Source organism: Plasmodium chabaudi (genome assembly GCF_900002335.3).
Source record: "Plasmodium chabaudi chabaudi strain AS genome assembly, chromosome: 11".
NCBI lineage: Eukaryota > Apicomplexa > Aconoidasida > Haemosporida > Plasmodiidae > Plasmodium > Plasmodium chabaudi.
Genome location: NC_030111.2, coordinates 1,207,465 through 1,235,455, shown reverse-complemented (window position 1 = coordinate 1,235,455; position 27,991 = coordinate 1,207,465). Strand labels below are relative to the sequence as shown.

The 27,991-nt window shown below is 22.5% G+C and overlaps 8 protein-coding genes across 8 annotated transcripts; 3 read left to right on the top strand and 5 right to left on the bottom strand.

Moving 5' to 3' along the window:
* Window positions 1–278: 278 nt before the first annotated feature.
* Window positions 279–1,985, bottom strand: PCHAS_1134300 (zinc finger protein, putative; the record flags this gene model as incomplete). The annotated part of the gene is made up of 1 exon (XM_732249.2): window positions 279–1,985. The coding sequence occupies one exon, from the start codon at window positions 1,983–1,985 to the stop codon at window positions 279–281; it is 1,707 nt and encodes a 568-aa protein (XP_737342.2).
* A 628-nt stretch (window positions 1,986–2,613) lies between these two features.
* Window positions 2,614–3,521, bottom strand: PCHAS_1134200 (conserved Plasmodium protein, unknown function; the record flags this gene model as incomplete). The annotated part of the gene is made up of 3 exons (XM_016798672.1): window positions 2,614–2,817; window positions 3,051–3,159; window positions 3,424–3,521. 3 exons carry the CDS (start codon window positions 3,519–3,521, stop codon window positions 2,614–2,616), a joined length of 411 nt encoding a protein of 136 aa, XP_016654050.1.
* A 1,299-nt stretch (window positions 3,522–4,820) lies between these two features.
* On the top strand, window positions 4,821–5,822 carry PCHAS_1134100 (rhomboid protease ROM7, putative; the record flags this gene model as incomplete). The annotated part of the gene is made up of 1 exon (XM_016798671.1): window positions 4,821–5,822. One exon carries the CDS (start codon window positions 4,821–4,823, stop codon window positions 5,820–5,822), a length of 1,002 nt encoding a protein of 333 aa, XP_016654049.1.
* An 801-nt stretch (window positions 5,823–6,623) lies between these two features.
* PCHAS_1134000 (conserved Plasmodium protein, unknown function) lies at window positions 6,624–11,086 on the bottom strand (the record flags this gene model as incomplete). Its single annotated transcript, XM_016798670.1, has 2 exons — window positions 6,624–6,889; window positions 7,003–11,086. The coding sequence occupies 2 exons, from the start codon at window positions 11,084–11,086 to the stop codon at window positions 6,624–6,626; spliced, it is 4,350 nt and encodes a 1,449-aa protein (XP_016654048.1).
* Window positions 11,087–12,236: 1,150 nt separating this feature from the next.
* PCHAS_1133900 (Sas10 domain-containing protein, putative) lies at window positions 12,237–14,462 on the top strand (the record flags this gene model as incomplete). Its single annotated transcript, XM_016798669.1, has 1 exon — window positions 12,237–14,462. One exon carries the CDS (start codon window positions 12,237–12,239, stop codon window positions 14,460–14,462), a length of 2,226 nt encoding a protein of 741 aa, XP_016654047.1.
* Window positions 14,463–15,408: 946 nt separating this feature from the next.
* On the top strand, window positions 15,409–21,652 carry PCHAS_1133800 (patatin-like phospholipase, putative; the record flags this gene model as incomplete). The annotated part of the gene is made up of 2 exons (XM_016798668.1): window positions 15,409–15,625; window positions 15,810–21,652. The coding sequence occupies 2 exons, from the start codon at window positions 15,409–15,411 to the stop codon at window positions 21,650–21,652; spliced, it is 6,060 nt and encodes a 2,019-aa protein (XP_016654046.1).
* A 531-nt stretch (window positions 21,653–22,183) lies between these two features.
* On the bottom strand, window positions 22,184–23,693 carry PCHAS_1133700 (pyrroline-5-carboxylate reductase, putative; the record flags this gene model as incomplete). The annotated part of the gene is made up of 6 exons (XM_016798667.1): window positions 22,184–22,233; window positions 22,394–22,826; window positions 22,960–23,025; window positions 23,185–23,259; window positions 23,348–23,487; window positions 23,675–23,693. The coding sequence occupies 6 exons, from the start codon at window positions 23,691–23,693 to the stop codon at window positions 22,184–22,186; spliced, it is 783 nt and encodes a 260-aa protein (XP_016654045.1).
* Window positions 23,694–24,834: 1,141 nt separating this feature from the next.
* Window positions 24,835–26,908, bottom strand: PCHAS_1133600 (T-complex protein 1 subunit delta, putative; the record flags this gene model as incomplete). Its single annotated transcript, XM_016798666.1, has 3 exons — window positions 24,835–26,277; window positions 26,408–26,538; window positions 26,893–26,908. 3 exons carry the CDS (start codon window positions 26,906–26,908, stop codon window positions 24,835–24,837), a joined length of 1,590 nt encoding a protein of 529 aa, XP_016654044.1.
* Window positions 26,909–27,991: the final 1,083 nt, after the last annotated feature.

Here is a 27,991-nt window from a genome sequence, read left to right as displayed (position 1 = left end):
GCTGCTACATTTTAAAGTATTTTTTTGTTCATTTGTTTTCTGGTGGATTGCCAATAAATAAATCCTTAAATTAATGAAGAATTTGGATTTGTTTATTCTCAATTTTTATTTTAATAGATTCATTATATATATTTATTTGTTAAGTTTGTTATCTCTTCGCTTGACCTAGTTCGAAGAGCTATTGTTAAATATGATTTTGAAAAAAATTGAATGAATTAAAAAAAAAAAGCATGTATCGTTGAATCGACACACGATATATGGGCATATATTGCTTAATGCTAATTTGCATCCATAGATGTAATACCTAGCATATCATTTTGTTCGAAATTTCTTTCATATTCTTCTTCTTTTAAATTAGTATCGTCTCCAACTTGGTCACAAGATATGTAACTATTTGATGCAATGTCATCAATTATTAAATCAAATGGAAACATTTCTTCTGTTCTACATAACTTATATAAATTAGAGATAATATTTTTAATTTTATTTGCAACAGACTCATCATTATTGCTTGTATTATTTTCATCATTATTTATATGTGTGTTTATACTTGAATCACCAAGTAAAAATTTGAATTTATCTTCCAATGATTCTATTATTTGCATAATTATTCCTTCGACCGTAGTAAGTGATCCTCCAAGTGTTCCATAATCAGATGTTAAATCAATAATTGGAATTTGGATTGATGCTGTTTCAGATTTAATCACAAATCTGTTTAAATCACTTTTATTTTTAACGGTTAAGGTAATTTTTTTTCCTTTAGGGTTAATTTCACCACTACTTTTAATTTCGCTCGTTTTATAATTACAATTAGGACAAACATATGATAAAATTAAACATTTTTTAAAGCCAGGTATATTAATTTCGCAAAAATTATTATCTCCTAGGTAATTGCAGCATGGACAATTGGATGTAAATGATTCAATAAGTTTACTTTCTTCACCTTCATTTATGGTTTTATATTTGACAGACATATTATTCGATCCATCACTATTATTATTCATATGCACATATTTTTTTATAAAGTCGAAATTCTCTTTTTTTATTTGGTCCCCTTTATCAATTGATTGGTTTTCATTTACATTTAAATTATTTTCTTTAAATTCTTCATTCTTTTTTTTTTCTTCAAAATCTTCTTCATAAAAGCCTAGTTCATTTAATTCTTGTTTACTTCTTTGATAATGCTCTATTACAACTGTTTTAGAGTTTATATCTTCATCATAATATTCTAATGAGCTTAATCCAGATGGATCTATAATTTCAATAGTAAAAGGCAATTCCTTCGATACAATAAATCTCGATAACTCGTGTATTGTTTTTTCAATCATACTCATATAATTTTCTATTGTAATTTGGTGGCATTTTTCGTTTACCTCCGAAGGATTTTCATCATCTTTAGCGCTATAATTATTGTTGTTTATTTCATCATTTTTATTTAATTCTTCTTTTTCTTCTATTTTATTTATATTACCATTTGCATTCTTTTCTACATCTTCAGATTTGTTGTTTGCATTATCGTCAGCAATATTATTTGCTTCATTATACATATTTTTTAAGTTTATAAAATAATCTGTAAGATTACTTAATGCTGTTTGTATAAAACCTTCAATTGTATTTATAGATCCTTTTTGTGTTTCTTTTGGTATTTCAAAATTTATTTCAGGAATTTTCAGGACCCCATATTCTGATTTAATCAGTTGTCTATCTAAGTGTTCATTTTTTGTTACGCTAAAAATTATTTTAACACCCTTTTCTTTTATTGGATTTAAATCTTGAATAGTATTATTTCTATAATTGCAAAGTGTACATTCAAAAGAATGTATTAAAATATTTTTAAAATACGGGATTTCAAATTTTAAAATTTTATTTACTCCCTCCTGCTCGCAATTTATGCACATAGACTTCACTTCAATAGTATCATGCACTATTTCATTCTGGTTTTCTATATCCTTCTTAGTGTGTTCATTACTTAAAGCATTTTCCATGGGTACAAACAAATACGAAAAACAAAATTTAAATTGGAGGAATATTAAATAGAAAGCGTATTTATTTATGTACAAACTACCAGAAATAGTGAAACAATGAAATAAATAAAAATAGCTTAAATAAGGCTATGAATATAACCTTGCCTAAGTCAGTTGCATTCTATATCAGAACTAAAACAAGCTTAGAATATATATATGTGTTCGAAAGAATAAAATTAATATCAATAACAATGTATAGGTTTTATATAAATATATTTTATGATAATACCCATATTTGAATTTAGTCTATCATAATATATAGCATAAATATTTTTACTTAAAAAAACTTTATTTATTGATACCTTTAAAAGTGTTTTTAAAATGCAAACAATTAAAAACTATAAAAGAATTTGTTAAGATTCATTATATAAATCATTACATACTTATTATCAAAAATAAAAAAAAAATTTTAAAGAAAAAAAATAAAAGTAATGTCGGGAAAAAAAAACGAAAAATAAGTGCTAAAAGTTATAAAAACTTTTTTGTAACATATATGTATAATATATTTGTATGTGCTTTACTATAGTATGCAAGTTTTTTTCCATTTATTGTAATAATATTTTTTTTTTTGAAGCTCCACTTAATATTATTATATACTATGTGCTTCAAAGTTGTGATAACTATCTTGTAATAAAGGTTCCCCATCGTTAGAAAGATTGTATTGTTCACCAAAATATTTGATAGCAAATATAAGGCCAACTATAATGATGCCATAGAAAAGGATATAATTAACAAATAAATATGAAAAAACTGTAAATATTATATATATGGAAAATATTGCTAAAATGCATTTCTGAAAAAAAATAAAAACAAATATATATTTTTAATAAAAGTATTTGATGTTGTGAAACCCAAAAATGTATAGCCACAATTTTTATGTCATACAACCCACATGTGCATGTAGCAGTAATCATGTATATAAATATGAGAATAAGTGAAAATGCCATGAAACATGTATGTATTATATATTTACAGAGGTAAACTCTGTTATTTAATTATATTTATTCAATTTTATTTCGTGCTTACCACAATTATATTTTTGTTGAGAATTATATTTGCTGGTAGGGAATCCTGGTAATCACCTTTATTTTTCATAATATCACTCATTTGTAATAAATTATAAATAGTTGAGCCCCTATAAAAAAATGAAATTATTTAAACTTAATGTTTTTACAATCATAAAAGGAGTACACAAAAGTATATGTTATATATATCCTTGTAATATTTAGACATATATATAATGCATATAGTTATATATGCACGTTATTTTGGCTAGATGGATCGTTATAGGAAGGTGTGTAGATGAAAACAAATTCTCTAAATGATTTCACACTATTCTATCATATATGTTATATATTTTAAAATAACATTTATTTTTTTTGTTGTGTTTTTAAATAACCTTTGAGTTAATCCACTAACAGTATTCTTCATCACATCAACAGTACTCTTGAGCGTATCAAGAATGCTATCTAAATTCATTGTATTATCATCATCCATCTATAAAAAATAATAAATAACATTCCTTTCCATAAATACTGAAATTAAACTGCACATTTTGGAATACTTATATAAAATCAATAACATTACTTCAAAAAATACAATAAATTAAACTTTCACACAGATATTATGTATATGCTTATATACTATACTTTGATTTAATGCAGACGAAGGGGAAATTATTTGATATATGGGTATTATATTTTTTTTTAATGATTTAAAATTTAAATATTCATTTAAATAATTAGGCATTTAATTTGAACAAATGAAAAAAAATAAATGAAAATTTAATTAAAAAAAAAATAAAACTGAAGAAAAATTAAAAAAAAGTGCAATTTTCCATTTTTTACGAATATATGTATATTAAAATTGTTTTTATTTGGACAATTTTTTTATTTAATACACATAATTTACATGTATAATAAATCCATGCTATATTACATTTTAAAGATTAGATGAAATAAAAATTTAAGCAAAAAAAATTATATACCTTGTATTTTCATTGGAGATATAGTAATTTTTTAATACTTATTTAATAATTTTTAAAAATACAAATTTTTCGTTCGAACGCAAATTTTAACAAATATATATAATTTTCTTCATATTGTAAATTTTATCACTGAAATTATTTATTTAACAAATCTAATTGTTTCTTGTGAATTTTTTTAAACGGGTAGCATGATAATTTTTTTTCTTTTAAAATGAAAATTTACAACTTGCTAATTTTAGCACACACATATTATATATATATGGATGTATAGATATATGCATATGTAATTTGCATATGTGGATTATAAAAATATGTTTGTAGTAATGTGTATGTATATCTATCCATTTGCCAAAACGCCACAAAATATCATTTGAAACAGAAAAGAGGGCGTGACAAGAAAAGTAATACACATATATGCATACCTCATTAGCATATATTTTTTGTTCTATTCAAAAATATTTTTTGCTGTAAAGCAGCCATATTGATTCCCTAAAGAAAGAAATACAAGTAGGCAGAACTACAATAAAATATGTTTTTATGAAAAAGGAGACAATTATGAATGTACATATAATAAAATATATTTAAAAAAAGTAAAAATGAATTAAGAGTTGATATACAAAATAATTGGTTGTAAAATATGTATTATGATTAACACAAAATATATTTACAAAAGTTTTAAACATATATATCACACACGCACATATACATGGTTTTCGAAGAATAAACAGATATTAATATTACATACAGGCATTGATACCATATTTATCCATGGAATAATATAAAAGAGACATCATGCGATTTTTTTAAGAATGAATCTTTCAATTTTGCTGATATTTATAATATATATTACAAGAGGGAATTCGTTGCATTATAACAAAATAAATTCCAAAGGAATAACTGCATTTATAAATACTAAAAATCCTATTTTAAAAAATGAATACAAAGTATATCGATTCAAAAAATATAACAATGTAGAGAAGAAGATATATTCATTTAAGGAAAGCGCTTTAAGTTTATTTAATACTGTGAAAGATAAAGAGAAAATAGCCAATTTGCTTGAAAATATTTCAAATAATGTAAAAATTAAATTTCCTAATAGATTTATATACTACAATTATTTATTTAATAAATGTAAATTAGACAGAATACTCATAGTAATAAACACACTGCTTTATTTATATTTAAATAGGGTTGATAAAAATGAAGAAAAAAAAATATTTTTTACTAAAGGGAATTTAGTTCAAATAAAAGATGAACAGAAAGCAGAAAAATATCAATGTAATTATTATGATATATATAAAAATAAGAATTATAAAACACTATTTTCATCTATTTTTATCCATAAAAATATCTTACATTTATATTTTAATATGAGTTCACTAATGTCCATATACAGAATGATATCGCCAATTTATTCAAATAGCCAAATACTTATTACATATTTATTATCTGGATTTCTTTCCAACTTAATATCTTATATATACTATATGAAACCACTAAAAAAAGATATATTTTTAAAAGACATAATCGATCAAAATTATTATAGTCGTGATATACCTTTAAATAAGCCCAATAAAATAATATGTGGAAGCAGTTCAGCTATATATTCCCTATATGGAATGTATATAACACATATGATTTTTTTTTATTTTAAAAATAATTATATTATGAATACAGGCTTCCTCTATAACATTTTCTATTCATTTTTATCATCTTTACTTTTAGAAAATGTTAGTCATTTTAACCATATTTTAGGATTTATAAGTGGATTTTTTATGTCTTCCACATTGATTTTGTTTGATAATAATTAACCTTTTTATTTTATTAGCATAATTTTTTTTATCAATCCCCACAAATGCTAATAGCTAATTTATTTTCAGTGTAAATTATGTTATTTATGCATTTGGATTTAACTTTTTTTTTCCATTTTTTCGTTTTTGTATTATTTTTTTCAGCGTTACTATTAATAGTTTTTTAATTTATTTATTTTGCTTCAACCCTCTTTGTTTTTCACCCGTTTTAATTAAACATTATTTTGTAAAGTATTAAGATTTATACTAATACTTATATTGATACTATTGTAAATGTCTTAGTAATAAATTTATTATTTTTATGATTGCTTTGAAAAGAAGGTGATGCATAAGCTTTTAAAAGTAATACAGAAAATTACCACATGCTTTGCGCCATGTGTTTTTTAAAATTTGTATCGAAAAAAAATGATGTAAATTAAGATAATACAAGTATAGAATTTTATGAAATAATAAATCCATGAAGATAAAGCAAGGAATTATCTATGAAAAAATACTCATGGACAAAAACATTAAAAAAATATCATTCATATGTTTAAGTATACAACATTACATACACACTATATATAATGCTTATATATACCCTAAAGTAGTGTCGCATGTGCTAATATAACATGCATATTTGTAAAGACATACGATAAAGTGACGTTTCCATAATCACCCTACCTTATGTAATGCTCGGGAATAAGCACATTAATTTGTTTTTAAAAACAATAAAAGGTATATAAATCAATATAATAATACAAAGTAATGTCAATTAAAAAATATAAAGAAATACAAATACAAGTAAATAAAATTAATAATTTATATAAATTCATTTATTATAGCATCAAATTTTTCATCGTCACATACATGCATATTATTCGATAGCAACAGATGAACGATTTCTGTATCGTATAATTCTAATATTGTTTTTTTTGCACTTAAAATATATTTAATTTTGCAAAAAAGTAATAAAAATAATATTCTGTTTTTTTTTAAGCTTATTAAGCAAACTGGATCATCATCAGATATTTTTAAATAAGTGTTTTCTTCTTCTACAATCATGTTTTTCGGGTCAAATTCATTATCTATAAAAGCAAAAAAAAAGTATGCCAATAATGTTTATGCTTGTAAAAAAATATATTATTTCTTATAGGTAATACCACATTCTTGCAATTATGTATAAAAAACATGCACATACCTTTATAATCTTCCAGAATAAAAGATAAACTATTTTGAATAAAGATAAATTTTTCATGAATAGAATTTCTTTCATCATCATTTAATTTTGTTTTTTCTAGTATATACTCCAAAATATACTGATTTATGTGATAAAATAAATAGTCAATAATACGTAATATAATGTCTTTATGTATTGATTTACATAAATCTCGTATTTGAAAAAAATCAAAAATCACATTAGCTATTTTTGAAGTATGTATCAAAAAATTATCTTCCATCACATTATTATTTTGTTTTAATAATTTATATATTTGTTCTTTGTAAATATTAACAAACATATTTTTAAAATTTTCTAAATTTATGTAGAACTTATCAATATATAAATGCATATTTTTAAATATGCTTATTTTGTTTACACATAAAAATTTTACATTTTTTGATAAGTTCAATGTATTTTTTTTTTCATCAACCTCGTGTATTTTTTTATTTATTAAAAATTCATCCCTATATACAGATGAATTATTTTTTGCGGGTTTATTATCATCATCATATCTATTATATTTTTCTTCATTAGTCATACCATCAATTATTTTATTTTTTGTTATTCTATCTTCATAACATATATTATTATCAACCTTGTTTTTATTTTCATCATCCAAATTAGTGGAATATATTCCCATGTTTGTGTTAAATGTGTCTATATATTGTTTTTGAAAAATGTCGCTTTTTTTTATGTGATCCATTTCAAATATAATTTCGTTTTGATTTATATAAAAATTGAATAACTCTTTATAATTTAAATAAACATCATAAATATTTTCAAATATTTTTTTTAAAAATATATTATTATTAATTATACATAACAAAAACTCTTTATTATTTAAATTTGAGACTGATGAAAAACGGAAAATAAAATAGGAATAGCTTAAGAACAAATTATAAATATATTTTATAACTTTATAACAAAATAATATTAAATTAATGCTAATAATGTATTTTATTTTATTTTCGTTCATATTTCCTTTTTCTACAGAGCTCATATTTTTCTGCTTTTGAATATTAAGTAATAATTTTATAGAGAAATGGACAATCTGATAAATTTCAAACACTATAAATAGAATTTTTTTATGAATATGAATACAGTCTATATTATTTGTTTTAATCATTACATTTATACTATTTTGATTTGAATCTTGAGATACTGTATTTTTTTTTTCATTGTTTTCATCTTTTCTATTTTTGGATCGTTCTTTATTATTTATTAATTCTTCTGAATTCATTTTTTTTGTTTCTTCTTTTATAATGTCTTTTAAAAGGACATGGTTTTTCTCAACCCAATTTAGCACATCCTCAAAATCGAGATTTTTTACATCCTTTAAATTGTAATTGTTTCCTTCGATGGTGTCAAAAAATAGGCTTAACAAATAGTTATCTGTTTTTTCGTCTATTAAAATATAATCTTGTTCATCCTTATATAAAAATATATCATTTAGTATAGAATAAGTATAATTAAGGTAATGAAAAAAATTATTTTTTAAAATTTCATTATTTAAAAGATAAAATTTGTCTTCTTCTTGTTTCCACTTGTAAATATAATACACATTCAAAATGTTTTTTAAGTTATTTCGTTTCATATTAATTTCATGAAAAAATAAAAATATATTTTCATTTAATTCTTTATTTAAAATATAAAGTGGGAATATTTCTTTGTCTCGTAGTACATTATCATCATTGTTTACATTTTTAATATATTCATATTTCCTTTTTAATTTCTCTTTTATATTACATAGTTTTTCTTCGGTATCCTTAAAATCATATTCGTATTCGTTAAAATAAACTTTATCACACTTTTCTTCATTTTGCATATTTTCAAAATAAAAATTAAAAGAATTTACTAACTCCTCGATATTGAATTCTCCTTCTATATCTATATCTAATTTTTTATTTTTTTTTTCATCATTTTTTATAGAAAATAATAATTCTGCAATATTATAAAATTCTAATAAGCCTTTTGATAACGCCAAAAAAAAATCATCCTTTTCTACACCCATCGCAGAAGAGTCATCATTATTTTTGGTGTCATTTTGATTTTTATCTAGATTTCCAAGATCAGTATTAGATCTTGACATTTTACCTTTCAAACCGGTATTGTTCATATCCTTTTCAACAACCCGGTTTTTATTTGATTCAAATGAGGAAAGAGATTTTTTGCCATATTTTAATATTTTTTGTCCACCCTCATTATTAGAACTATTACTTGACAAAATAAAGCAATTAAAAAAATTTTCGATATCAATAAATATAAAATCATCTTTTTCAACTATATAATCATTTAAGCTAATATCACACCAAGAAATATTTATTATTTCTTTTTTTGATGGTGTACCATATTTTATATTATCCATATGTTCATTTTCTTCAGAAAATATATAACTTTTATATTTTTTATAATAATTAAAATAGCTATTTGGTGATGGTTCTATTCCAATTCTCTTAATTACATCTGAAACACACTTTTTAATATTTTTATATGTTAGCGAATTTATATGTTTAATAGAGGGGATATTATTTATTACATCATTTGGGTTCAGATTTTCTGTGATACAATAATATAAAACCATTAATTTAAATATATTAAAAAATAGATGATTTTTTATTATTTTTAAATAATAATTATGTTTCTTCAATATATAAGCAAAATACCAAAACATATCATATGTAATTTTTTCTTCATTTTTATAAGTATCACTTGAAAAAATAGAACTTCCATTTAAATATATGTATTTATATATTTTTATATTATTATCAAAGACAAACATTTTGTTAAAAATTATGTTAATCACATTCTTTAGATTATTTAATATACCTTCATATTTACATTTTGTTTCTTTTATAAATTTTACTTTATTATTATTACTATCACTTGATGACACACTTTCATCAATAAACAGTTTTCTTATTTCATCCATTAATTTAATTTCAACATTTTTATCAGGTTTTCTACTAAAGGAATTTGATTTGCTATATTTGATATTATCATCACCTGTTTTATTCCCTGGCTTATTTATGTTGAGTTTTTCATCATTTGATGGAGCTAATATTTTTTCCTTTGAAATGCCTTCTATAATTTCATTGCTTTGAGCAATTTCTTCCCTTTTCATTTCATTTTTACCTTTTTCATTAATATCTTCACTTAAATAATCATAAGACCTACTTTTGACATATTTGAATATCGATTTTATTACCAAAAAATGTGTCTTACAATTTCTTAAATACATTAATGATTCGCCAATTTTTAATTGTTTATAACTTTGTTCAGATTTATCAAGAAAATCTGTAAAATTTTTTAGACAAGTAAAGAAATTTTTTAAAAATAACAAGGAACAATACATCTTTTTCTTTTCTTTCTTTGATATATATAATTCATACAAAGGATCATTTTTTTTAAAACTTGTTTCTATAACTTTCATTTCCTTATTCAAATTTTCTAGCATTAAAATGTTTTCATTATAATCATTTTTTATTTTATTTTTGTCGATAAAATTTTCTAATTTTTTTGTTCTGTCTACAATTTCATTATTAAAACGATTAATCAGTTTATCTAAATCTTTTATATCGACATTTTTCGTATTTTGAAGTACCTTTTTTACATTTATTATATTCTCTACATTTTTAGAAGTTTTAAGTGGTGAATTTACTAAATGCCCTTTATATTTATTTTCCTCTTTCTTTTCAATTTTTAATTTATTTTGAGGTTTTATTTCGTCTTTTTTTACATTCCGTGTTCTTTCAAAACTAATTATATTGTTGTGATATTTTTTATCAAATCTTGTTTGCTCCAAATTTATAACATTGTTCACCTTTTTTTCATTTAAATTATTTCTATTAATATTTTCAAATATGTTTCTAATATCATTTTTTGTATTCTCACCAGAGTTTTCATTTACATTTGTTTTATTTATAAAAGAACTCAAGTAATTTATAGAATTATTTCCAAGAAAATTATCAAACAAATTTTTTATTTCGGACTCATTTTTTTTTTCTTCTTTTTTTGCGGTTGTATTTTCTTTAATCTTTTTACTCAATTCTTTTAATTCATTCATAATTTTTTACTATTTCATGTATGATATATTGTATTTTTTTTAAGGTAAAGGAATATGAAAGGGACTAAATACAAAAAAGAAATGAAGCGGTATTTTCTCTATTCTCAAATGCATGATTATTCCAGATTTCAACGTGTAAAAATATATACACAATACATAAATACACTTTATGTAATATACTATTATTACATACTACTAAAAAAGTTTTGGTGAATGTGCTAAACATTTAAGTTAATACACAGATAAATTAAGATATATACATATAATATCATTTCTTGTTTTATAAGAAACAATTTTTCTCTTTGGATATTATTTTTGTAATTTTTTTTTACTATAATAATCTTTAATTAAAAATAAATAAACACATTGTATTGATATACTATCAATTTTTGTGCTACATTTAGTTAGTGTATTTTTTGTATATATACATTTAACTGTAAGCAAAATATATATAATGGGTTTATAAAAATTATTTTATATTAATTTTTCTTTTTTGTTTCATTTTTAGAATGGGCAAAAAAAAATATATATAATAATATATATACATACAATATTGGTATTAACAACGGAGCTTATAAATAATATAGCCATTGATATTTATTTATTGTATATATCAATATATGCCCTTTTAATAAAATACAAACAAAAAATAATATATGCATTTTTTTCGATATTATTTTTATTTTATTTATTCCTATAAAAGCAATTTACAAAAACATAAATTATTCAAATTTTTCCATATAATTAAATTTGTATATATATAAGTTAGCCTGTTATTATGAGGTATGTCATTATAAATAAAAACAATTTTTTTAAATAAAAAAAATATAAAAAATATATATACATAATAAACAGTAGCATATCAAAGGAAACAAGATAACAGCAACAACTGTAGAAACAATAATAGGAATAAATTAAATAATTCGAATAATATATATAAAATATCAGTTTTGTTTAAAATCCATATTTTTTTGGTTTATCATTTTTTATGTCATATGTTATAGCTTATGCTGATTATAAATTATATTTTACAAATTTACTATGATTTTTATTAACACTTCGATGAAACTTGAATATTAATTTAATTGATCTTCTTCATTAGTATTGTTATTTTTTATTTATTTTTTTGGAGGAGATATAATATAAAAAAATGAAAAAAAAAAATTATGTTCCAGTTGATACAAACAAAGTTAAGTTTGTTGAAGGGTCTGAATCAGAGGATATTGAAATAGAAGATGAAAATGATAGTGATATTGACAACGAAATATATGATGATAATTTAGTAAGTGACAGTAATGATGATAGTAATGACGAATCGATTAATAATATCAATAAAAAATCGAAAGGGAAAAAAAAAAAAGAAAGGCTATCAAATGATGAGGAAAGCCAAGAGGATGATGATTTTGATGATGAAGATGAAGGGGAAGATTTAAGTGACGACGATGAAACGGAAAATGAAAATATAGGAAATAAAGAAAACGACGATTTTATAAAAGTATCTTGGAAAAAAGATAAAAAAAATTATTATCAATATGAAAGTGATAATTCTTCAAGTGATGATGATGATGAAGAAAATGATGAAAGAATGAAAGAAGTTATTTATTTAAATAAAAAAGAAAAAGAAAATTTAAATGAAAATGATTTTGATCTATACAATATATATATGAATGAAAAAGATGGCATTTCCTCAAAAAATAAAGATAATGAAATGGATATTGATGAAAAGGAAAATGCTATTAAAAAACTAATCAATAATATGGCAAATGAATTAAAAGAAAAGAAAAAAGAAATTAATATAGATGAAAAAGACAAAAAGGATATTGAAGAAATGATAATGAGTGAACATCAAGAATATCAAATTATTTTAAAAGAATTATCTCTAAATATTGAAAAAGTTTTTAATGAAATTAAAGAAAATCAAAAATTATTTCAATTTAAAAATATTAACGAAAATGATGTTAGTCCATCCGATATTAATAAAAACACCTTACTTTATCTTAAGAAAAAAAACGAAACAATGCTTACATATATTATATATATTACCTATTATGTTTTTCTAAAAGTTATGAATTGCTATAGCCATAATCATCCTGTCTTAGATAAATTAATATACATTAACACAATCATTTCAAAAACAAATGAATTAGATAATAAAATCAAATTCAAAATACAACAGCTTAATAAACTTCCAAAGCGACAATTGCAGGAGTTAGATATAAGCAACTCAGACGATGAAGCACAAACAAGTATGAAGAAACGCATAGGAAAAAAAACTGTTGATACTGAGGAAGAAGAGGATGAAGAATATGAAGACGAGGAAGAAGAGGTTGAAGAGGACGAGGAGGAAGAAGAAGAGGAAGATGAAGAGGACGAGGATGAAGATGAGGATGAGGATGAGGATGAAGATGAGGAAGAAGAAGAGGAGGAAGACGAAGAAATTGAAGAGGATAGAAATAACAAAAACAAAAAATATAAAGTTAGCAAAAGTATTATAACAGAATATACTGACAGTCATATAAGGGAAAAAATGAAAGAAGAAAAAAAAAAGCAAAGAGAAAAAATAAAAAATGAAAGAAGCATATTTTTAAAAGAAATAAAAGATATGGTATCAAATAAACCAGAAAAGATTGAAGAAGAAAATTACTTAAAAAAATTGGAAGAGAAATTCACAGATTTCGATGATAAAATCTTAAAGAAAAAAATGAAAATGTTGAGCAAAAAGAAAAATAGAATGAATAATTTAAGTAATGTTGGTATGACATCAAATGATTTATTGAAATTTGTAGAATTACCTGAAATGAACAATGAAAATGATAATACTAGTTTTCATGAAAATAAAATATTTAGGAATAATATTAATAAAATAAAACAAAAGAATAAAAACAAATTAATGAATAATAATGCAAATGATGATTTTGTTTCTTATAAAAAGTTTAATAAAATTCAAAATAAGAATAATTCTTATGATAATAAAGAACAAAATCCATTGAATAATTATTCATTTGGAAAAAATATGCATGATGAAATAGACGATGAGAATATTAAAAGCATGCTTAAGTTTAAAAAAAATAGAAAAGAACAAAGAAAAACAATTATGGATAAAAAAAATAAAGAAATAAGAAAACAACTAGTTGATCAAGAAAATGAAATAAATGATAGAAGAATGCCAAATAAAAATATTATACAAAACAAAGGTTTAGTAAGAAAAAGAAAATCAACTGATGGTAATGCAAGAGTTCATAATAAACTTAAGTATATGAAAAAGATGAAGACATATAATAGCCAAAACCCCAAATTCAAGACTCATGATAATAACTATGATGGAGTAAAGAAAGGAATAAACCCATACTTAAAAAAATCTATAGATATAAAGTAAAAATATATAAAATTTTTCTCTTTTTATATTTTTATTTTTTTGTCTCATAAAATAATACGAATAATTCATTAAAATGCTACTTTGTTTATATATGTGTGTATGCATTTCTTATTTTTTTTTAATATCATAAAATTTATACTTTATATAATCTACTTTTATAACCTTCAAAGAAAAAATGTTTTAAATTAGTTTTTTTTCAAACAATATTATATATACATATAATTATGTATTTATGTATATATTAAAACTGTTTAGCTTAATCTCATGTTTTAATTTATTAGTATATTACTTTATATTTTTTGAAAATGTATAATAAATAAAAAACTTTTGTTCTTATATGAACGCCAATGTTATAATAAAATAAATAAAGGTAAATAATTAATAAATTCATGAACGAATATTGAAACATTCCCATTGTTCATTCACTTGAATGGTATCGTTTAATATCCCACACTATTTAGTTTATTTCTATGCGTTTATATAATATTTTTGTGAAATTAAATAAAGGGAGAGCAAAATATATAATAAAACAAAGATAAAAAAAATTATAATAAAATGAAATAGTGTTTATGCCAAATAACCATCATTACACTAATCATCTTAAACACAAAGTGTGTGTACATTATAAAATAAAAACATGTAACAATAAAAATGTTTGACATATTAGAAATCAAAACATTTGGAATATAAATAAAAATTATATATAATGGAAAATTGTAAAGATAAAATGATTGAAGATATATAAATAAAAAATAAATAAATATAAGAATGTAATGGCATGATAAATACGTTAATCCATATATTCTTCATATGTCATACCATTTTTGTATTATGAAAAAAAATGTAATATATTTATTTATGCGCTCCTTGGAGTGTATTCGTTATTTTTAAATTTTTATAATATTTTTTTTTAGATTTATTTTATTATTTTTTTTTATCAAATAAAATGACTAAAAATGTTTATATACTATTGGTTTATATAGTTTACGTCTTTCTTCATATGTTTTCGTTATCCCTAAGAATGCAAAAAAATTTGTTTAAATATATCACACCAATTTCAAAGAAAATAAATTTAACTAGAATAAAAAAAGTCAAAGTTTTCAGAAAAGAAAGAAAACAAAAGAATATCTACGCTTTCAATGATGCCGTTAACAAATATATAGGTATGTATAAAACAAACATAATTTAAAAACTATATATTAATCTATAAAAAACAAAAGGGAAGGAAATATGTTATCCCTTTCTATATTGTTTTGCATTCACTTGGACGCTGATATATTTTATATGTCGTATTTTCTTCATCTTATTCTTGTTGTCATATTTCATTTATTCTCCAAATATTTGTAGGTTTCGATGCATTTTTTAAAAAATTAAACAATGTATCAAGCAGCCAAGACAAACTAAATTATATTAACCTGCTGCATAAAATCATTGAGGACAGAAAATGTGAGTATTTCCTTTTCAGTAACAATTATATGAGAACTATTATATACATTTTAAATGAAAGACTTTTAATGATTAGAAAAAATGAATATCAAAATGACGCCACAGATTATCAGATAATTTACAAACTTTTATTAATATTTAATAATTTGACAAAATATCGGAATTTTTACAATGTAATACTAAATGACTATACACATAAAAATGTAAAAATGTCCTTAATATATATTATTATGAATATTTTAAATGAAAAAGGAAATAAAGAGACACATAAAGAAGCAAATTCGGTTTTTGATTATTTTACTTCCTTTTTTAAAAACCCTGATGAAACTCCAAAAAATTATATAGATCAAGATCATATTATAGATGAACAAATTAAAATAGAAAATGATATTAAGAAAAAAAGTGATATAGAAGATATTAAAAATAAAATTTTCCATTTAGGAAAAAATATTTTATTAAAAGTAAAAGAAGAAAAATTAAAAATAGAAAATAAATTAAATGAACAATATAATAATAATGACAATATTTTAAAAGATCAACAATATGCAAAAAGACAATTAGAATATTATCAATTAGGCCCAAACGATATAAGCTTACTAGAAGAAAATAAAAATGAAAATTCTGATGATAATGAAATGATAAAGTCTGATCATACCAATCATCCTTATTTCTTTGGCAGCAATAAGGACAATAATACCTATAAAGGTTACACTAATAGTGCTAGCCAATTAAACTATTTTAATGAAGACTTTAATAATGGTAATTATGAGGAAATGAAAAATTACCAAGAAAATAATAGCACATATGAAATAAAAAGGGGCAATGAACAAACAGAAAATTCTATTGTTAATTATACAGAGCAAAACGATACTTCATTTCAAAATAAACAAGATGAAGAAATGAAATATAAAAATATGGACAAAAGAATACATGAGATAATAAAGACATCAGACGATAATATTACATTTGTGCCTTTTTATTTTAATAAAAATTCTAAAGATAATATTTTAACAAGTATAATTGTTAATTTTCAAAAAGATCAAAACGGAATAGTGGTTTACAAAAGGAAGCATGAAGAAGCATCGAATGGAAAAGTTAACGAAAAATCTGGGGAAAATAAATCTGAATATTTAATAGATAAAACTATTACAAAATTAAAAAAAAAAGGAATTGCAATTGAAAATATAGGAGATGATTATAATTGTAATAATTATTATGAAGTGCATGACAATTATGCCGAAGACGATACTGATATATTAAACTATGAAAGAAATGCGAATGATAAAGATTTTAATGTAAAAGAAAATGATGAAGAAGCAGCATCAAATGGTTATTATAAAAAAGGTGGCGAAATAGAACAAAAAAATGAAGGACAAAAGGAAAAAAATCACTTACGAACAAGAAATGAGCACGAAGGTGTAGATGACGAAAATGGGGATGATAATTTCCAAAAAGAAAACGAAGAAAATAGGAAAGCAAATCAAAACAACGAAATAAACGAATCAGATGAAATACTTGAAGAAGATGAATTGGAAAATGCTTCGAAAAATAAATCAAATAGTGGAAATGAATATGATGAAAATAATGTTAATGTAGTTTATGAGGATAATAATATTAATATAAAGGATATCAATAATAAGATAGATGCAAAAATGGAGGGGAATAGCAACTTTTTAAATATGGGATTATTAATATTGGCTAAAAAAAATCCCTTATTAAAAGAAGCAATTCCACCCATTGAAAATGAAAATAATAAAGTACCAACAAATAAGGAAGATACTATAGAATCATTCGATAGTAATGATATTAATCATATAATGAATAATTCAATGTTCTCAGACAATATAAAGGGTATTACAAATAATCCATACAATTATCTAAAAGTCGACAAATTAGTAAAAAACATCGAAACAAACCTTAACATTTATAAAAAACGGGAACATAAGGCTAGCAATATTGAAGGATACGATAAAATATATTTAAAATTTGATGAAAGACAAAATGAATCAGAAGAAATGGATAAATATGTATTAATGGGATATTTAAACTTTAATTTAGATATGTTAAAAAATTTTAAAATGAATAATGAAGAGACTAATTTAGTGATGTCTAATAATCCTATTAATAATAGTAATCCATATTTACATTTAGAATTGATAAAGAATTATATTGAATCTTTATTTAATTATTTAGATATAAATAGTTACTTTACAAATAAGTTATTAAAATTATTATATGAAATGTTAATAGAAAATCGTAACTCGATAATTTACAATCTGTTTTATTATACTATTTTAAAAGATGAAAATATGAATAAAATAATTGATATATTATCAAAAAGTGTAAGTAATAATTTAAATAAATCCAATATTACATATGCGTTAAGAATATTATATATTTTATCTTTCCAACACCATTTATATATTAATAATATAAAAGAGAAAAACAAAATAAATGATAATTCTATGCTTCTTTATAAAAATATTGCAAAATATTTAGAAGATATAAAAGCCGAGGATTTTATTAAAAATCTACAAAAAAATGAAAACTTAATTACAAGCTTAAAAAATGTGTCTCTATTTTTTGAAAATAAATACAAAAACCAAAATTCGTTATATATTCGTGATGATAAAAAAGAACAATTCTTGATCGACAATAAAATAGTTAAGAAAAAATTAAATAATATATATAATAGGCATTTTATATGTGAACATAAAGATTTAATTATTATTAGGAAAACAAATATTATATTAAAAGCACTAGGAGCTAATATGTTCGATTTATATAATGATATAATTTTTACCGATCGAGAAAAAAAATCACATGAATATTTAATGAAAGAAAATAGTATCCAAAAAAATATTATGCATGATTACAATGATACAATTACAAATTTTGTTACAAAATTTAAAAAATATTTTACTTTTTCCAATAAAGAAAATGCTCCAAATGGTCAGGATAATATTGCAAATGCTACACACACATTAAATAATAAAGACCATGAAAATTTTAAAACAGATAATAGCCAGGCAAAAAACAGTTATAATACTTATTCATCTGGCATTAATGAATATGAAGATAAAGTAAAAAATAACGTTTTAAACGATATGGCAAACAAAACGAATGACAAAAATCACAATACTTTCACTAACATGGAAGAAGACAACAAAAAGAAAAATTCAGAAAAAGAAAAAAAAATATACATATACAATATGAATAATAAAGAATATATAACATTCGATAAATTTAAAGAAACTCTAGTAAGTATGAAACAAAAAAGAAAAAGAAAATTAAGAATCTTATGTCTTGATGGTGGAGGTATTCGAGGATTATTATCAATCGAACTTTTAAAATGCATTAATAGTCATTTAAAAAAAAATTTATTTGAATATTTTGATATAATATGTGGAACAAGTACAGGTGCCATCATATCTATATTAATAGGTTTAGAAAAAGCACATTTAAATGAAATCGAATTTTTATATAATTTATTAATTAATAAAATATTTCAAAAGGATACATATGCAGTTAGAAGTACTAGATATTTATTGAAACATTCATATTATGATTCAAATGTGTTAAATAATATTCTAAATACATTTTTTAAAAATACGAAAATGTTCCATTATAATTCCGATTTTTTCACGCCATACGTATTTACGGTTTCAACACAAATGAATATTACACCAGTTCAACCTGTCATATTAAAAAATTATCATGTTAATTTAAATAGAATAACAGAATTAAACAAGCCAAATGAACAAATGCTAAATACAGCTAAAAAAGAAACAAACGATATATTAAATCGTGGTTCTGTTTCACATAAATATAATACATCTGAGCATGTTGAAGATAATAGCAAAGTCGTGGATATAAGTAATAGTTATTCTAAAGGTAATAATATAGATACCATAAATCACGAAGAAATTCAAAGTCATTCTAATTTAGACGATAACAAAAATGCACATGAATATTACAATAGTAGAGAAAAATTAAAAGACAACAGTAAAAGTATAAATAGTAATATTCATATAAATAAAAACATTCATGATGTAAGCATATATAAAAGCTTTTATAATATTTTTGTAAAATATGTTTTAAGATGTACTACAGCTGCTCCTGGATTTTTTAATTTTTTTTCCTTTGATGATAATATATATGCTGATGGAGCCATATGTTTTAATAATCCTACTCTAATAAGTTTAAATGAAATGAAATTGATTTTTTATAATTATTTAAATAAAAAAAAAAATAATATATTTAATAAAATAAAATATTATTCAGTAAAAAAAGACAACACAAATGAACCAGAGCAAAATGATACAATAAATTTAAATGACTATATAGATTGCATAGTAAGTATAGGAACAGGAAAATTTCAACCCAAAATAATACATGAATATAATGACAATAAAGAACAAGACACATTTTTAAGATGGGATGTATTATTAAAACAAATTGTATTTTCCATTACAAATACAGAAATAACTCATGATACATGTAATAATTTATTAGATAAAAATAAATACTTTCGATTTAATTGTTTTATTAACAATGTAAAATTAGACGAAACATCACCTGAAATTATTACTAAATTGAAACAAGTAGGAAAAAGATATTTCGAAGATGATAAATATAATCAACAAAAACTAATCCAATTAATAAATATATTAGAAGATAAAAAAGATATAAAAGAATATATACAAAACCAAAAAAAAATATGGAATCCTTCTTATATAGATCATATTAAATCAAAAATATATAACTTTTTTTTCCCAAAAAATAAAAAATCAATAAATAGAGAAGGATCTCCAATAACCGAGTCTTCTCAAAATAGCAACATTAACAATGATGGAAGTTTAGACGAAAGTGCGCAGAGCAGTGAAAGTGAATCTATGAAAAATGAGAACCAAAAAAATACGAATGCAAACTTATATAGTGACTTCAATTTTAATTTCTTGAATGATGATAATAAATTTGACATATCAAATATTGATGAAATTTTAGAAATAATAAACAGAAATAGTAATAATTTCCCACAAAGTAAAAATACGCCAAATGGCTTTTTTCAATATTTTACTAATTTATTTTATAATAACAGTAATAATAAATTTATAAAAAAATTAGAAAATATGAATAAAAATAATATATTTATTAAAAAAAAAAAAGAACCAAGTAATTATGTTAATGTTACACCCAATACAGGTATTAGGGTTTTGTTAAATGAAATATATTTTATTTTATTAAAAAGAAATCTTTATTTTCATACCGATCAAAATTGTCCAATTAATGGCAATCCTGGAAATGATTATGATATTAATATTCAAAAATACATTCCATACCCCCCCGATCAAAACAATCAGCTTTCACATATAAATGAAAGTGGAGATACATTTAAAAACAACGAGCATAACGAAAAAGGTGGCATAGAAAACAATTCTAATAATAAAAATATAAAGAAATCGGATTATTTCAACAAAACAGATCCTAATAATACAAATTTCATAAAAAATAATTATGACGAAAATAATAATAACGAACCCTGCTTATATAATGATGAAGAAAATTTACCGAACATTGTCGAAAATACAGATTTAATTAAAAAGAAGAATATTAAAGAGATAATGAGTTCTTATAACATTAACTACCAATTTTTTAAGTCAATTAATCCCGATTCACTCGAAATAAAAAAAAATATGATATTTAATGTGTTGAGAAATATATTTTTTAAAAATGACACATAGAAAATATACGAAAATTACACACTATAATGATAATAATATATGTATAAATATGTTATGCTATCCTTCCATAGGGGAGTTTATTTGTAAACTTGCATACATCATATGTATGCATATTTTTGTTTTTGTCTATATAATTCATAGAAATTTCTTTTAAGTTTATTTCAATTTTTTTATAATACTGCATATTTTTTTATTTGCTCATTTTTTTTTTAATTTTGTTAACATATTTTGTTCGATGATTGTTTAACAAATATGTAAAGCAAAATATTATATACATATATATTTGTAATACCCATTAATAGCATTCTTCAAAATAGTTTGCTGTATCCGTCTCTACATCGTTGTTTTTATAAGTGCTACATGTTTGAGATGTATATATTTTTTTTTTGGTAACTTAACAAATCGTTAATTTTACATTATTTCCTCTAATTTATCAAAATTATCAAAATTGTCAAAATCGCGAATAAAAGGGGCAATTTTTATAGTTAATTGATTTCTGTCAATATTTTTCATTTTTGGAATGTGGTGGGATTAGCTCATTGCTTTTGATTTTTGGAAAGCGGCATCAACTGCTTCCATAACTATATAAAAGGGGCAAAAGAATGCAAAAATATTTATCCAAATTAATAACAAATAATAAGTAGGAATGTAAAATGACATGCACATAAGCCATAATTAGCATAAACCCCATGCTCACAAAGATATACATATCATATACTGATAAAATGCATATTTAATTACCTCCATATTTGAAACCGTTTTTTTCAAGGGTATATAAACCCATAGCTGTAATACCTCCTGGAGAGCATATGTTATCTTTTAATTGTTGGACTGGTTGATGAGATTCTTTAACCATTTTAACAGATCCTTTAAGAGTTTGTAAAACTAATTTTTTTGATAAATCTCGGTTTAATCCATTTTTAACTCCAGCATCAATTAAACTTTCTATAAATAAATAAACATATGCAGGTCCACAACCTGATATAGCTGTTCCTATATCCATGTGTTTTTCGTTTATTTCATGGGCATCTCCACATGAATTAAATATTTCATTCACATATTTTTTATTTTGAGCATCCACATTTTTATTAGAGCAATAAATAAATGTTCCTTCTCCAACTAAACATGGGGTATTAGGCATAACCCAAACGATTTTAGCATCATCTCCAGCCATCTGTGCATAATAAATAAATACATAATTTATAAATGTATAAAGAAAATATTGAAAATGTTGAAAAATTTACACATAATAAATAAACTTATCATTTACACACTTCTCATAGCATAATCATGTTTTTTTTTCATACTTGTTCCAAAGTTTTGATCTTTAATCCGCCGCAAATGGATATCAGCAACTTTGATGCTAAATGGGGCTTTACATGTAAACACAAGATAAAAAAAAGTAAAAAATTAAGTTAATAAATAGAAAAATTAATAGATTTAGGCACATTATAACTGGTGTAACGGTGTACTTAAACCAACACATTTTCATGTGTAAATGTTTTTAAACGTTGTAAGCATAACGGAAATACCTTAATATCACTTAAAACCGAGCTGGCCATGTCTGGTTTAACTGCGCATATAATTATATCGCATTTTTTGGTAACCTAATTTGAAAAAAAACACATAAATATATTTTATTTTCAAATTTTATCATATTTTTATAATTTATTAATTAAATGCAATTTATTATACCTCTACATTTGAATTCACATAAACAAAGTCGGTATTTTTTTTTGATGGAGAATAATAATAAATATTTTCCTTTTTAATTATATTGGAATTAGATATTCCATTTGCTAATGCTAATCCCATTTGTCCTAAACCCAAAAATCCTGCATAAAAATTAAACAAAAAAAATTATTTCATATATAAGTTTCCCACAATATATTAATAATCTCGCAGTAATATTATATTCTATGAATAATATATTAGAATAAATCTTTGACTTATCCATTGTTAAGGATAAAAATGTGTTTATATCACGAAGCACATGCTTAAAGAAAAAAATATATAACTTACCTAATTTTATGTTTTCCATTTTTTAGAATATTTTTATATAAAGAATATATTTAAAAATTGTGTGTCAAAAGAAAGATATGAAAAAGAAAAATAAATGAAGAAAGAAATACTTGTGTGGTTTTCTATATTCTTGATTATATAGATGTTTACCAAGCTTATTTAATTATAAATTTAGAGTTAAACAAATGCAAATAAATTTTAATTAAAAAAATTAATAAATATATAAACGAAACAATCTGGATATATAATAATAGTGTATTTAATTTACATGCTTTAAAGTATTTTCCCGTTGTTTTATTGCCATTTTTTATAATTATTGGTGCTAATAATATACATAATCATAAGATGTGCCCATGTATAACCATTTCACATATATGATTCTAATTCTATTTAATTATTGTAAATATTCTTTGCTTATATTTAGTTAATACAATAAGAGAACATAATTAGTTTCCACTTTTTTTAAAAGATAATTAAAAGGGGCATATATAATTTATACAAGATGGGGGAAATTAGCAAATGATTAAAATGAGCATGTGAACTTTTTCTTATACTAATATTTCATTATATTTTTTATTTTTGTTATTACTATATTCGATTAATTAATATAATTCAATTTTATTAAATAGTTTAGTATCCTTATATAATTGTATTTTCACATTATATATATAATTAAATAGCTATATTATCTATTCTATAATATCCATCACCAATAAAAAAAATTAAATAGGTAAAAAATGTATTTATTTTTTTTAATTAAGTTTATATAGGTTGTAAAAAATATATTATGTGGACGGGGAAAATGTTATTCGTACGTTCACAATTATTAGGACATACGCATATTAATCTCCAAAAATATATGGAAATACAATAGGGAGAAATAATAAATGCATACAAAAATATACACACATATGTATATATACGATATATGCATGTGCATGCGTACATATGCATACTCATGGAGGAGATATGAGTAATCCTCTCAGGGGCATGTCTTGACTATTGTTATTAATGACATTTAATTTTTTGTAAATATATATATGAATTAAGTGGAAAAAAAAAGATCAAACAACTACAATTGTATAAGTACCTATAATTACGTATATCCCTATATTGGCATATCAACGTAACATGGGGGTACAATTGATAATATTTATTTTTTATCTGCACACAACCGTATCGTCAATCTTTAAAATCATCATAACTGTTTCTGTTGCCAATTTAATTGCTGTCGATGTTACTAATAATGGTTGTATAACATTTTCATCAATCATATTTGATATAGTACCAGTTCTTATATTAATTCCGTAATATTTATGGCCTTCGGCATGCTTATTTCTTAATTCTGTTACGATGTGTAATGGTGACAATCCTGCATTTTCAGCTAAGGTATAAGGTATTAATTCTAAAGCATCTGAAAATGCTTTAACACATATCTGCTTTGATCCTTTTAATGTATTTGCCCATTGATATAATTTTTGAGATAATTCCATTTCTGGTGCAGCTCCACCAGGTAATATAGCTCTTTCTTTAACTAAACTTCTAACGACACACAATGCATCATGTAATGACCTTTCTGCTTCATCTAACATCATATTATTAGATGCTCTTACTAAAACTGATATAGTATTTTTTGATTCTACACCTGTAATTTTAACAATTTCACCATAACCTACTGATTCGGTCACAACATTTTCTGCATAACCTAATTTATCTGGAGTAAAGTAATCCAAACTAGCTACAGGAACACAATTACATGTTTTTGATATAAACTCAATGTCTTCTCTTTCAATATCTTTAATAACCATAATTTTTGCTTTAGCTAAAAAGTCTAATGCTAAATCATTGACTGCATCTCGTAATACACTTTTTTGTATTAACAATAAATTACAACCTGTACTAGCTATTTTTTTTACCATTTTAGCTATTATTACTCTTTCTTCTCTTAATAATCTATCCATACTATTATAGTCTTTTACTACAACAGTGTTATCCATATCAGTTTTTGGTAAGGATAGGCAAAATTGAATTAAACCTATTTTAGCTTGAGACAAATTTTTTATTCCATATGCTTTTTTACATATTTTGTTACCTGTAAATATTAGTCCATCTACTATTTCAGTATCTTCAATAGTACCACCTAATTTTTTTACAATTCTTATATTGTTTAAATCGACGTTTTTATCATTATTTATATCAGTAATTTTTAATATAACATCTACAGCTATTGGTGCTAATAATGAAGAGTTATGTGAAACAACTTTCGAATTTAATGATGTTATAGCATTTTGTATTAACATATTTTTATCATTTAAATCAATTGGAATAGACATTTCTCTTAATATTTCTAAACTTTTTACTGATGCTTCAAAAAAACTTTCTGATATTTTTTGACAATGAATATTTTTATCCAATAAATTTTTGCATACACTCAAGAGTGACCCACACATAACAACAACAGAAGTAGTACCATCTCCTGCTTCTACATCTTGTGCTTTACTCAGTTCAACTATCATTTTTGCTGTTGGGTGAGCAACTGCCATTTCTTTCAAAATGGTTGCTCCATCATTTGTGATTATAACACCTCCCTTTCCATCTTCAATCTAAAAAAATATTTTTAAATATCAAAGATTATAGGAATATTTGCAAATAATATGAAAAAGTAATTAATTTAAATTAAAAAAACAATATAAATACATTTATATTTCTATTTTATCATGCATATATAATAACCATTTTATCCATTCCTTTGGGTCCTAAACTTGTTCGTGTTACATCAGCTACAGCTTTAGCTGCCAAAATATTCATTTGCCTCACATCGTTTTGTTTTTCATTTCTGTTTAAGTTTTCTGTGGATTTACCCTCTGAAAAAGAAAAAGAAATAAGTTACAATGAATAAATAATTAGTGTACATATTTCATTATATGCAACTTATAATAAATGATATATGTAAAGCACAAGAAAATATTCATATTCCATTAGAAGCTAATAAACATCATGTATTTTGTAAATATATAATTCAGTTATAAAATAAAACGACTTGGATATTATATATGCATAAATATTTGTTATATTATTTTCTGGAAAGTGTGTATATGAAGAAACACATACATAAATACATACATAAATATATTAATAATATATATAGCACATGGAATGTACAGATTATGAATGTAGATTTTTATATTTTTTTTCATTTTTAAAGTGTTTATCATTACTTGCTACTTCAGCCATTTTGAATTATCTTATATAGATTTGTGGTTATATTTCTATTATTCCTATAATATGTATATAATTATTTATGAAGTAAAAAGTATGAGAAAATTATTTTAATTATTGTTAAGACGTATTAAAGTAATTTCTAACTACCCCCAAAAAGTATATAAATAAATTTTGAAAAACACTGAATATTTTACAAAAAATTTCCTTTTCACATCAAAAAAAAAATGTATGCATATAAATTAAACATGTTTTGTATAAAAAAAATAATATATTACATATACAAAAAATTAAAATAAATAATTGTGGAAAAGTCAAATACCAATTTTCATATTAAAATATTTTTCTCTACTGCACAAGCATTTTTATGACGTACATTCAGACCTACACGTAAAACCCATAAATATTATATATAATATACCCTGTACTACATTATATGGGGAAATATATATATACTTATATTTTTTTCTATACACTTGTTACATAAAGAAAAAAAATTGTGATATACATAAAAATATTTATTTTCATATTAGTTCATTTATGTATATGGTTTTATTTTTCCACTATTGTATTTTTTTTTATGTTTTATTTTTTCCTTATATATAGAAACAACCCCCCAAAAAAATACAAATAATAACATATAAATATATTATGAGGGTAAAATAAAAAAAATCTTTAAACAACTAAACGAAAACTGTTATTAATACGCCTACCTATATATCTACATTTGTAAATTTCAAAATTGAAGTAATATATTATATTTAAAAAAAATAATAAAATAATTATCAAGAAATTAGTGATTAATCGTCTACATAGCATTATTTGAAGTATTTATATATACTTGTATGTATATATATATTTATTAATTTATTTTTAAACCTATTTTGGCATTTATATGGGTTTTATCTTTTGTTTTTTTTTTGCGAACAACATGATAATTTGTAACTATTTTTAAAATATACCCTTTTAAATATCATGATTATTGTTTGACATTCTGATTTTAACATATACCAAAAAAAGGAAACATAGTACGTTCGTATATCCATATGCAAAGAAGAGGCCAGTAGATTCAAGCACGACTACGGCAAAAAGGGAGAG